The following is a 13,578-nucleotide window of genomic DNA, read 5'->3' on the forward strand; positions in this document are numbered from 1 at the left end:
CATGTGAACCGGAGCGGAGGATGGCAGTGGCAGGGCACGTGAAATGCTCTCCAGACTATCACTGCACTAATTGTTAGGCTGGAAGTACAGTCTGTGCCAAAGCAGTTCTCTCTGAGCTCCACATTGTGCCAAGACTGACAGCAGCCGAACAAAAGGCCTCTCTTACGTGCTAAAACAGGGCCAAATACAAACTCAGTAAACACAGATTTATGTGTAGTCTAAAAGCTTGTTTCCAGTACAAGATAAAATAATTAAAAACCTTTTTCTAGTCATTTTGAGTTTACATCTCACAATTTTGACTTTTTTTCTCACAATTCTGACTTTTGCAAAAAATCTGACTTTTGTTTCTCTGAATTGCAAATTTATATCTTGCAACTGCAAGTTAACAACTTGCAATTCTGACTAATTTTTCCCTCAATTCTGAAAAAAAAAAGGTCAGAATTCTGACATAAATAAACTCTGAATTGCAAAAAGTTGCCAAAATTGTGAGATAAAAAGTCATAATTACCTTTTTATTATTATCTTTCTTAATTCAGTGGCAGAAACAGGCTTCCATAGTTCAGAAATAAAATAATTCTGATTTTATACCTCACAATTTTTACTTATTTCTCAGAATTCTGACTTTTTTTTACTAGATTTTGGGGAAAAAAGTCGGAATTATGAGATATAAATAAACTGAACCACAAAAAGTTGTCAAAATTGTGAGATAAAAAGTCATAATTACCTTATTATTATTATTATTATTGTTATTATTATTATTAATTCTGTGGCAGAAACAGGCTTCCAAAATTGTGATATAAAAAATCACAATTACCTTTTTATTATTATTTTTTTATTCTGTGGCAGAAACAGTCTTCCATAGTTAAGAAATGAAATAATAATTCTGATTTTATATCTCACAATTTTTACTAATTTCTCAGAATTCTGACTTTTTTCTCTAAATTTTGAGAGAGAAAAAATTCGGAATTATGAGATATAAACAAACTCAGAAATGCGAAAAGTTGCCAAAATTGTAAGACAAAAAGTCAGAATTACCTTTTTATTATTAATTTTTTTTTAATTCTGTGGCAGAAACAGGCTTTCATTGTTCAGAAATGAAGTAATTCTGGTTATATATCTCACAATTTTTACTTTTTTTTCTCAGAATTCTGAGTTTGTATCTCGCAATTCTGAGTTTATAAATAACAATTCTTACTTTTTTCATATAATTGTGAGAATTTTTTTTCTCAGAATTGTGAAATATATCTTAACCATGAGATATAAACTCAGAATTGCAAAGAAAACTCAAAATTAAAGATTAAAGGTTGCTTTTTTTATTCCATGGCAGAAACAAGATTTTAACTTACAGAATATTGCTTGTTCCACATATATCTTAACAGATGCATTTTGAAAATCTGATTAAGTAGCTGAATACATGAATGTGAGTCAAAGATGAAAAAGTAATACTGCTTTAAATTTTTTTTTTTTTTAAGTTTTCTGTTTAATTTAATGTCATTTAATTTTTGTTTTTCTGAGCAAAAAAAAAAAAAAATTAATAAATACATTTTGCCCTAATTTACAGAAGGCACTCACTAAAGTGTCATTCAGTGTCAATCTTGTCAGGCATATTTACAACAAAAATCAATTTATGACATTAAAAGATAAATTACTTTTAGCCCAAATACTAATTAGTTGTCATTCTACTTTTTTTTTTTAATTTGCCACTATCTTAGGTTTTGCCCATTTGTCAGTAAGACTTTTTTATTCATTTAAAACAATAAAATGTAATATACTCCCTTATTCTTTTATATATTTTAATATGCACAAGTCAGAATAAGCATGTAGTTTGAATTGTTACATAAATATTGTTACACTGAATAACAATGTAACATTATTTCGAATTTCGAATTTTTGAAATTTTGAACATTTGAAAATTTGAAACCTCAAAGGTAGACACTTTACTTAGATTTAATGTGCTTTTTATGGACATAACATCACTTTTGTAAATTTATTTTGACGTGGACATAAACTATGCCTTGTTTTTTCTTTTGTTTTTTAGAGTTTTGAGTTTTGACCTCTCATTTCTGAACGACTGATGAATGCATCACTTTAAGTTTATTAGTTAATGTTCAAACTGTATGATTGAAATGCATGGAACATTTATATGCAATTCAAACATAATAATCTTAAACTAATGCCTAAATATGTTAGCAATGGCAATTCTTTAATCTGACAAAAAAAAACTGTTGTTAAGGGATGTGTTTCATCCATATGGCTGATTATCATAAAGGAAGTGGGCAGGAAGCCGTTGGCACCATGTGCTCCGATAGTGAACAAACCTTTGTATGTAAAGATGGGAAGATTAGCATACAAAGTCATAATGAGTCCATTGTGAAAAGCCAACAATGAGAACTTTGATTTGACGCCATGAACCCGGGCTGAGCGATGGACACGGACACTCAGCGGTTAAAACACTTCAGACGAGACGCTGAAGGGATTTAGAAAGTTCATGATCAAAGACACATTCCTCATGAAGAACACATCAGAGATCACACACTCGGGATATCTCTTATATAACGACTTTGTCTTACGCAATGCAATTTTGTGTCCATTAAGGTAGCCCAAGGTCATGAACACATGCATTACTTTCACTAACAAACATGTAACATTGTTTCCTTCAGGTTATACTGCAAACTAAGATCAAAATGAACTGGCACATCCAACTAAATTTTGAGTAGATGAATGTGAGATGACATTATTGCACATTTCATCACCATAGTGTCTATTTTAGATCTGTTTGTCAGCATCACAATTCATAATATGTGATATTTTTAACTTTTTTTTAATATAATGTTAATATACGCAAGAGTTCAAAAGTCTGAGAGGAGGAATCTGAAAATCTGTTTAAACTGAGAAATAAAGGTTTGAGAGTTTTAATTTTTCAAAAATCAGATTACAATTTTTTTAAATTAGACTTTTTAGAAAAATGCAAAATAAACAAATAAATAAAAATGAAGCAAAAAAGCTAATTCACTGGTATTCTATTCTAGTTTTATACTAAGAAATGAAGCAAATAGCACAAAAGTAAATAAAAAACTAAATTATTTTATGTTTTGTGAGCACAACACTTAAAACTGTTTCAGCTCTTGCTTTATAGCAACACTTTTCAAGCTTTATATATATATATATATATATATATATATATATATATATCATTCATAATATATGATTTTGTTTTACTTTTTTTAATTATAATGTTAATATATGCAAGAATTCAAATGTCTCAGAGGAGGACACCAAAAATCTGTTAAAAATTTAAAATAAAGATTTGAGAGTTTGAAAAAACATACAAAACATCATGTAAAACTGAGAAAAATTATGTTTTTATTTATTTATTTATTTTTACATTTTTTTCATTTTTCAAAAATCTGATTTTTTTTTAAATCAGACTTTTGAATTAAAATGCTAAATAAATAAACAAATAAATAAAAATAAAGCAAAAAAGCAAATTCACTGGTATTCTATTCTAGTTTTATACTAAGAAATAATGCAAATAGCACAAATGTAAATAAACAACTAAATTATTTTACGTTTTATGAGCATAAAACTTGCTTTTTAGCAGCACTTTTCAAGTTTTTTTTAAATATACAATTCATAAAATGTGATTTGTTTTTATTATAATGTACATATATGCAAGGGAGTTCAAAAGTCTGAGAGGAGCACAAAAAAATATTTTATGAATAAAATTAAAATGATTCTAAGTCACTAATCAAATGTAAAAAAAAAAAAAACATTTAAAACATTAATAAAATTGCATAAAAGTTATGCTGAATTCAATGCAAAAAAGCCCCACTAAATCTAGTTTATGAAGCATTTTTAAATATTCTTTTCTTAAAACAGTTTCAGATCTTGCTTTTCAGCGTCACAATTCATAATATGACATTTGTAACATTTAAAAAATATATAGGCCTACTGTTAATATATGCAAGACAGAAAGATCTGTTTAAATATTAAAATAAAGTTTTTCAAATGTTTTTCATGTAGTACAAATTTCAGTAAAAAATTAGAGTTTTGAATAAGAAGCATGCAAAATAAATAAATGTAAAAAAATATGCAAAAAAGCATTTTTACTAGTGGTCTCAGACCTTAAGCATTTATAAAAACCTATATTTCTTAATCTATGATCATCACAATCAACGTTGTCATAAATATGCATGTATTAAGCTAAGAGATAAAGCAAATTGCACAAACCTAAATTAAAATGAAAAAGATATTTTAGTGAAAACTGATTTTTTTACAAATCAGATTTTTTTATATACTTTTTTAAAAATATAATGCAATATGCAATAATATATGCAAGGGAGTTTAAAAGTCTGAGAGGAACACAATGAAATCTATTTAAAAATTGTAAATAAAATTGAAAATGAATGATCTTTTACTGTTTGTAAGCAACTTATAAAAATGTTTAACAAATGAATAAAACTGCATTAAGGAAATTATAAATTCAATACAAAAAATGCATTTTCTCAGACCTTGGAACACCACTAAATCTAGTTTATTGCGCATTTTTAAATACTTTTTCTTATTTCATGTTCTTCAAAGTGATATCGTCATGAATATCCTTGTTTTACAGAAATACAGAAATTTCAGAAGTTTAAAAATGACATTTTTTGTGTGAAAAACAGAAAAATTGCCAGCAACTCTTTGTACATCGCATGAGAGAATCGAACATTCATCTGATTTATTGACTGATCATCAGCTTTGGTGCTTTGCTTTGACATTTCAGAGAATGCAACACATAAAATCATCTTCCTCTCATTCACTCACTCTCTTTTAAATATAAAAACACACTTGCATCTGGTTTTCCAGTAACATTTGGATAATTAGCATACAATTGTCTCTCACAAATGACCTCGTAGTCAAGTCTAAGTCGCACTTTCTCGGAAAGTTTGCATAATTTGTTTCCACAATTAGTTTAACGATTTCATTTGGGTTTGAGCTTTTTAAAATGATTCACAAAATGATTTGTAATCAAAATGAAGTCAAATCTGCCCAAACAAACAGAAAACAGCAGCATTATATTTAGAATCTTTGAATACACACTGCCGCTCAAAAGTTTGGGATCAGTAAGACTTGTAATGTTTTATTTCTGCTCATCAAGGCTCCATTTATTTGATTAAAAATACAGAAAAAAAACTGTAATATTGCTAAATGTTAGTACAATATAAAATAATGTTTTTTTATTTTAATATACTTTAAAATATAATTTATTTCTGTGATGCAAAGCTGAATTTTCATCAGCTGTTACTCTGTCACATGATCCTTCAGAAATCATTCTAATATGCTGATTTATTATTAGAATTATCAATGTTGGAAACAGTTTTTTAAACCTGTGATTTTTTTCAGGATTCTTTGATGAATAATGCAAATAAGTTAAAAAGAACAGCATTTATTCATAATATAAATCTTTTCTAAGAATGTAAATCTGTGCTATCACTTTTTTTTATTAATTTAAAAGTATTAATTTCTTTAAAAAAAAAAAAAGAATACAAATTGACTCCAAACTTTTGAACAGTAGTGTATATTGTTTTATAAAGTTTTCTATTTTGAATAAATGCTGTTATTTTAAACTTGTTATTCATCAACGAATCCTGAAAAAAAAGAATATTGATAATTCTAATAATAAAGCAACTGGAGTAACAACATTAAAAAATTCAGCTTTGCATCACAGAAATAAATTATATTTTAAAGTATATTAAAATAAAATACATAATTTTATATTGTGAAAACATTTTGCAATATTACTGTTTTGTTCTGTATTTTTGATGAATAACAAGTTTAAAAGAACAGCATTTATTCAAAATATAAATCTTTTCTAACAATGTCAATATGTGCTATTACTTTTTATTAATTTAAAAGTATTAATTTCTTTCAAAAAAAAGAGAGAATAAAATTCACTGACCCCAAACTTTTGAACAGTAGTGTATAATGTTAAAAACCTTTAAATAAACGCTGCTCTTTTGAACCTTTTATTGATCAAATAATGCTGAAAAAATGTATCACAGGTTCCAAAAAAATATTAAGCAGCACTTTTTTGCAATGTTGATAATAAATCAGCGTATTAGAATGATTTCTGAAGGATCATGTGACACTGAATACTGAAGTAATGATTCTGAAAATGTAGCTTTGTATTCACATAGAAAAGTTATTTCAAATGTAATAATATTGCGCAATTTTACAGATTTTTCAGCATTTTTGAACAAATAAATGCAGCCTTGATGAGAGACCATTAAAAATCTTACTGACCCCAAACTTTTGAGCGGCAGTGTTTCTGATCATTTCAGTCCAAAACACAAAACATTAGTCAAGCAAAACTGCGTTTATCAATAATCTCACACATATTCTGTCCTCCGGCGTGGAGAGCGTTCTGGACGCATTATCTGAGCTCTGTTCAGCGCAATAGATTGGTGAAGCGAACACATTTCTTCCTGCAAAAACAAGCACGAAGTGACCAACAAAAAACCAGCCGCCAAATGCAAACACCCAGCCGTCCAGCCGAAGAAAAGCGCATCTCCAAACTCCCACCGAGGAACCACGCTTGGCACGCTCTCGTCGAAAAAGCGCAGCACCGTCAGATGCGCCACATACGAGACGGGCACGAGCCCGAGGACGCCCGCAATGATGCTGAAGATCCCACCGAGCATCTTCAAGGTCCTTTTGGCTTCGAAGCTCTCTGTGCGCCTGCAGCTGTTCACCAAATAGATACCAGGGATGGCGAATAACAGAGCCATTAAACCCGTCGCAAAAGTGGTGCACATCAGGATTCGGGCCAGACGGATGTCCGACGGGAGACCCAGCAGACTGTCGTACGGTCGGCACTCGGTCACCCCGAGATCTTGAACCACGCAGGTTTCCCACAGTCCCAGCTGGAAGTTCTCGCTGGGCAGGAGCTCGGTGGAGAGCGTGAGCCACTGCGGCATCATGAGGGTCACCAGCGAACACAAGTTCGCGGCCAGCGAGAAAAACACACCCAGCAGCTCCAGAGTCCATAAGCCAGGGTCCATGGCCACTGCTCTCCTCCTCCTTCTTCTCCGTCTGCTCTCAGCAGCATGAGTGTCCGCGTCGATAAGCCTCTGCTGGGAGTCGAGCGTCATCTCGGGTCTGGTGGGCAGAAGCTCTGATCTCTTTCGGCGCAGAGACGCAAACAACAGCGGCATTCACACACGCGGACGCGCGCGATCACCCCTGCTCTAGTTGGTGGGGTAAAGTAGTTGTGATTTCTAACAAGAGGGGAAGGAAAATTCCAGATCTGCTTGTCTCAGTAAATGAGGAGTTTTATGCAAAAGTTTGGAAACCCCTTGCAAAATCTGTTAAAATGTGAATAGTTTTAATTAAAGTCCCCATGAAATTAAAATTCAAGTTTTTGATCTTTTAGTATGAATATGTTAGCCTTAAAGGGGTCATCGGATGGCAGGGGCGCCGCTCGCAGTTTTGGGCCCTATGACAAAATATGAGGTTGGGCCCCCCTACCACACCAAAGCAGATCTCTGGGGGCCCCTAAAGAGCGTGGGCCCTTAGAATTGTCCTAACTTTCCCCCCCTTAGCGGCGCCCCTGTCGGATGGCCATTTTCCCCAAGTTCATATGATTCTTTAGGGTCTTAATGAAAGTCTATAATATACTTTGGTTAAAAAATCTCAATAGTAGTGTAAAACAACACTCTTTTACCTTGTCAAAATCAGCTCTGCAAAAACTCAACTCATTTTATTGCATGGTCCCTTTAAATGCAAATAAGCTCTGCTCTTCCCGCCTCTCTCTGCTGTGGGATTATGAGAAGTGATGTTTACTTTAGCTGCATTTAGCAGCAAAACTTGCCAACAAGCACATTATAAAAAAAGGCTCACTTCTGCTGTGGGTGAAGCTGCATCAGGAATGATTTACACAAACATAAACGCATCTGTAGATCGGGATCGGCGCTTTCCTTTTAAAAAACGAAAGTAATGTTATGCTCTGCGTCTTCAGCGGCTCAGATGTCGAGAGTAAATGACGACTGCTATGTTCATTATTACATCCAACAACAGAACACCTCAATCGCTCAATTAGAGTCTTCCCCTGCACCTGCGATCAGAGTCGGACTGTTTGAGCTCGGTGAAGGCGGGTCTAAGGTAAGGCGCTCATGTCAATCAACTATCGTGGGAGGGGCCTATGTCTGTGTGTCGTCACACCCACAAGAAGCTGCAATGATCTGATTTTAAAAAGGGGATATTACTTTTAAAGATTAAAACAATACCACTGGGTGTTTTTTTTATCATTGTAGGGTGGTTGTGTACACAAACTGCCAGCACACATTAATGTTCAAACAACTTGTAAAATTTAGTTTTGCATCTGATGACCCCTTTAAAAATGTGAATAGTTTTAATTAATCAAAACGAAAGTTTTTTATCTTTTAGTATGAATTTGTTGAATTTGCTCCAAAACAACAACAAAATTAGCATATTACAAGATAAGAGCATTCCAAATTTACAGTCTCTCACTTCCGCCAATATGAATCAATGATTTTAATGACATCAAACATTCCGTCCAATCAAATACTCTCTAGAGTCCGAAGCATCCCGCCCCCTACACTATAAATAGACACTGAATCTGTGGCTGAGATCGGTCACTTGTTCGCAGTGTTAGTATTTTTTGTATGGTGAATTGCATGTAGTGCACAATGTAGGCGATAGGGAACGATTCAAACAGTGTAAATGCTTTCCATGTTTTGTATTGTAATTTGTTTATTAAGTTGCTAGCATGTTTCTAGGCTAATTAGCAAGTTGCTAGCACATTTTTAACATGTTTCTAGTTGCTAGGCTTGGCTAGATAGTTAAATATTAGAAATATTAGATCGAATGGAAGTTTGAATGGATTAGAAATAGAACATAGAAGGGAGGCTTCATTTAGTCTCAAGGGATTCTGGGAGTTTAAATTTAAATTTTGATTTGAACATTCCGTCAATGTAAGTCTATGGGATTTTTATGATTTTTAATCTTCAGTTTTATGAAAACTATAAGTCGGATCAGTCTGAAAATGTACAGCACACTAAGTGAGATCAGTCTAAAGAGCTGGGCTGAGTTTGGTGCTTCTAGCTTATAAGCTCTAGGAGGAGTAGCGTTCAGAAATTTAGTCTAAGAAGAAGAATATAAAGCTTAAGTAGCAGATCAGCAGGTTGGCTTTCTAATGTTTTTATTAAATTGTAATCTCGTTAAATACAATTTCAGTCCCATTAAATTACATTTGATTAGCCTATATGACACCAATGTCTGGTTCTTTACTAAAAAACGAGTTTATGATGTTTGTATTTCATAGATTTGGCTGCTTTTAGCCTTACCCTGGAGTTGGTTCACCCTCAGACTATGCTTTGGACTGGAGCCTTTATTTTTATACACATTCATTTCGAGGCAAAACACAGAAGACTGGTTAAAGCAAAACTGCATTTCTCAAAAATCTCATACATATTCTGTCCTCCCACGTTGAGAGCGTTCTGGATGTTTCATGTGAGCTCTGTTCAGCGCTATAGATTGGTGAAGCGAACACGTTTCGTCCTGCGAAAACAAGCACGAAGTGACCAACAAGGAACCAGCAGCCAAATGCAAACACCCAGCCGTCCAGCCGAGGAAGAGCATATCTCCAAACTCCCATCGGGGAACCACTTTCGGCACATTCTTGTCAAAGAAATGAAGAACCGTCAGATGCGCCACATACGAGACGGGAACGAGCCCGAGGACGCCCGCAATGATGCTGAAGATCCCACCGAGCATCTTCAAGGTCCTTTTGGCTTTAAAGCTGTCTGTGCGCCTGCAGCTGTTCACCAAGTTGATGCCTGGGATGGTGAAAAACAGACTCAATAAACCCGTGGCCACAGTGGTGCACATCAGGATTCGGGCCAGACGGATGTCCAAAGGGAGACCCAGCAGAGTGGTGTACGGCAGGCACTCGGTCGCCCCGAAATCCTGAACCACGCAGGTTTCCCACAGTCCCAGCTGGAAGTTCTCGCTGGGCAGGAGCTCGGTGTTGAGCGTGAGCCACTGCGGCATCATGAGGGTCACCAGCGAACACAAACAGGCGACCAGCGAGAAAAACACACCCAGCAGCTCCAGAGTCACTAAGACAGGGTCCATGACCACAGCTCTCTTCCTTCTTCTTGTTAGTATGAGAAGTGTAAAGCGCCGTGCGTCATCTCAGGGCAGGTGGGCAGGTGTTTTGATCTTCAGATGCAAACAACAGCAGCATTCACACATGCAAACACACACTCCTTTAGAGAGAGTTTGATTCACTGCTCTTATTGTTGGCAGTGTTGGAAGTACCTGAAAGCCTCACTTTCACTTAAAGGGATAGTTCACTCAAAAATTAAAATTTGATTTTTATCTGCTTACCCCCAGGGCATCCAAGACTTGTAACTTGTAAAGATTTGTAACTCAAACTCAGTCTGTTAGTCATATAATGGCAGTCAATGGGCACCAAACCTTCACATTTTTATTTTTGGGCGAACTACCCCTTTAAGGTCAAAAGTTTACATCATCATTTCAGAATCTGCAAAATGTTAATTGTTTTACTAAAATAAGAGGGATGATACAAAATGCATGTTATTTTTATTTAGTACTGACCTGAAACAGCTTTTAACATTAAAGACGTTTACATAGTCCACAAGGGAAAGCAATAGTTGAATTGTTCATTCTTAATACTAGGGTTTTTTGTTTCATGAGTCCCTTGTTTGTCCTGAACAGTTAAACTGCCGGCCGTTCTTCAGAAAAATCCTTCAGGTCACACAAATTCTTTAGTTTGCAAGCATTTTGTGTATTTGAACCCTTTCCAACCATGACTGGATGATTTTGAGATCCATCTTTTCACACTGAGGACAACTGAGGGACTCTTTTCCAGTAACATTTGGATAATTAGCATAAAATGGTCTCTAATAAATTACCTTGTATAGTCATAAAAATCGAAAGTTGCACTTTCTCGGAAAGTTTGCACATTTTGTTTTCACGATTAGTGGTTTCATTAGAATCACATTGGGTTTGAGCGTATAAAATCATTTAAAATCAAAAATGAAGTTTGACCAGCCCGAAAAACTAAAAACAGCAGCATTATACACTCTCAAAAATAAAGATTCTTTATTGGCATCGATGGTTCCATGAAGAACGCAACCTTTCAAATGCAGAAAGGGTGGAAAAAGGTTCTTCAGATTTTTTAAATGTAGTTTGGCAAACTAAAAATGGTTCTTGTATGGCATCACTGCAGAAACACCCTTTCCACCAAGGTTCCAACCTTTATTTTTATTATTTTTTTATGTATTGCTGCTAAAAATTGGTCAATTATTGTCATGTTTTGGGCTGTACTAATCGGTCGGACCAGGAAAAACATTTGAAATACTACAGACTGCCAAAAGTTATACCAAATTAGGAGAAGAGTCCAAAAAACTGTATGAGGAACAAAAAGCGTTTGTGGTTGGCCAAACTGAACCAGGATTTCCAGAAATTTGACAACATTTGTGTTTGTTCTTATCATTTCTAGTCAGTTAGGTGAAATATTAAGTTAGAGAGTGACATTCCAGCAGAGGATGTAGGCGTTTTTAATGAATATACAAATTAATGAAGTGAACTTTATTACTGTGATTTTGAATTGACAACATGTGACAAAATGACAGTCAACTTGGCACTGTTCACACCCTTGGACTCGGACAGGGAACTATCACTCTATTAATGCCTAAACATAGCGCCTGACGCTCCCACAAAACTCCCACTTCACAAGTTGTAATTACTAGTTCTATAAGGAAGTGAATGCTTTTTACAAGGTGGTATCTCTTAATCACGATAATTACGATATGCCGTGAATGCACCTTTTGTTTCACATCACAAGCAGGGTTGCCAATTTGTCGTGAGATTTACATATAAATGTGTTTTGTGTGTTATATACCAGTTGTGTTTGGGGGCTGAACATGAAAGCTGAAGTTTGAGAAGAAAAAATACTTTGAGAGAAAACTCTCTCCCACGCTGCTCAGACAAAGGTTCACATGTTCAAATGACTTAAATGAGGTCTTTCATTTAGTTTAGAAGAAGACTTTTAGGAAAGGGGGTGAGTGAGGCCAAGTATGGTGACCCATACAAGGAATTTGTGCTCTGCATTTAACCCATCCAAGTGCACACACACAGTAGTGAACACACACACACACCGTGAACACACACCCGGAGCAGTGGGCAGCCATTGCTGCGGCGCCCGGGGAGCAGTTGGGGGATCGGTGCCTTGCTCAAGGGACTCACCTCAGTCGTGGTATTGAGGGTGGAGAGAGTGCTGTACATTCACTCCCCCCACCTACAATCCCTGCCGGACCTGAGACTCGAACCTGCAACCTTTGGGTTACAAGTCCGAATCTCTAACCATTAGGCCACGGCTGCCCCACGAGTAGTTAACTCAAGGTCACATGTTGTCTTCAAACAACATTTCCTCCTATAATAAAAATATATAACATGTAGAATTTAGTAGGGACACTATGACATGTCCCCACCAATATCCAGCCACTAGCAAAAAAATTGATCAAACAATTAAATATATGTGTATGTAACCACTGTTGTTGTAGCTGCATTTGAAATAGGTCAGACCATTGATACCTGATGAAATATGATAGGAAAACATGTAATACACGTGCAGAGTAAGAACATATAAGGTAGCCGAAGTCTGTGTTCACCTGCTTTTCCCATTTACTCTTTTTACACTGACTATCACTCTATATAGACTAATACAATCAGATACAACAATCATTTGATTCAGATCAGAACTTCAGTGCAGCTTCGCGAATCATTTGATTCATTTAGGGACTTTGGTGTGAGTTTGTGAATCATTTGATTCATTTCGGGACTTGAGTGCAAGTTTTCGAATCATTTGATTCATTTAGGGACTTTGGTGTGAGTTTGTGAATCATTTGATTCATTTAGGGACTTGAGTGCGAGTTTGCGAATCATTTGATTCATTTAGGGACTTGAGTGCAAGTTTTCGAATCATTTGATTCATTTAGGTACTTTGGTGGGAGTTTGCGAATCATTTGATTCATTTCGGGACTTGAGTGCGAGTTTTCGAATCATTTGATTCATTTAGGGACTTGAGTGCGAGTTTTCGAATCATTTGATTCATTTAGGGACTTGAGTGCGAGTTTTCGAATCATTTGATTCATTTCGGGACTTGAGTGCGAGTTTTCGAATCATTTGATTCATTTCGGGACTTTGGTGCGAGTTTGCAAATCATTTCATTCATTTCGGGACTTGAGTGCGAGTTTTCGAATCATTTGATTCATTTAGGTACTTTGGTGCGAGTTTGCGAATCATTTCATTCATTTCGGGACTTGAGTGCGAGTTTTCGAATCATTTGATTCATTTAGGGACTTTGGTGCGAGTTTGCGAATCATTTCATTCATTTCAGGACTTGAGTGCGAGTTTTCGAATCATTTAATTCATTTAGGGACTTTGGTGCGAGTTTGCGAATCATTTCATTCATTTCAGGACTTGAGTGCGAGTTTGCGAATCATTTCATTCATTTCGGGACTTGAGTGCGAGTTTTCGAATCATTTG

At 35.1% G+C, this 13,578-nt stretch overlaps 2 protein-coding genes across 2 annotated transcripts; both read right to left on the minus strand.

Annotated features, from left to right (window-relative positions):
- Nucleotides 1-5,771: 5,771 nt before the first annotated feature.
- Nucleotides 5,772-7,103, minus strand: LOC141294178 (putative claudin-24). The gene has a single exon (XM_073826266.1). It carries the CDS (start codon nt 7,041-7,043, stop codon nt 6,372-6,374), a length of 672 nt encoding a protein of 223 aa, XP_073682367.1. The 5' UTR covers nt 7,044-7,103; the 3' UTR covers nt 5,772-6,371.
- Nucleotides 7,104-9,465: 2,362 nt separating this feature from the next.
- LOC141294290 (claudin-22-like) lies at nt 9,466-10,137 on the minus strand. Its single transcript, XM_073826364.1, has one exon. The coding sequence runs from the start codon at nt 10,135-10,137 to the stop codon at nt 9,466-9,468; it is 672 nt and encodes a 223-aa protein (XP_073682465.1).
- Nucleotides 10,138-13,578: the final 3,441 nt, after the last annotated feature.

The sequence above is a fragment of the Garra rufa genome, chromosome 20, assembly GCF_049309525.1.
Source record: "Garra rufa chromosome 20, GarRuf1.0, whole genome shotgun sequence".
NCBI classification, from domain to species: domain Eukaryota; kingdom Metazoa; phylum Chordata; class Actinopteri; order Cypriniformes; family Cyprinidae; genus Garra; species Garra rufa.

Excerpts from the sequence above, each read along its gene's own strand:
- LOC141294178 (XM_073826266.1), bottom strand. The coding sequence starts at position 7,043 with ATGGACCCTGGCTTATGGACTCTGGAGCTGCTGGGTGTGTTTTTCTCG.
- LOC141294290 (XM_073826364.1), bottom strand. The coding sequence starts at position 10,137 with ATGGACCCTGTCTTAGTGACTCTGGAGCTGCTGGGTGTGTTTTTCTCG.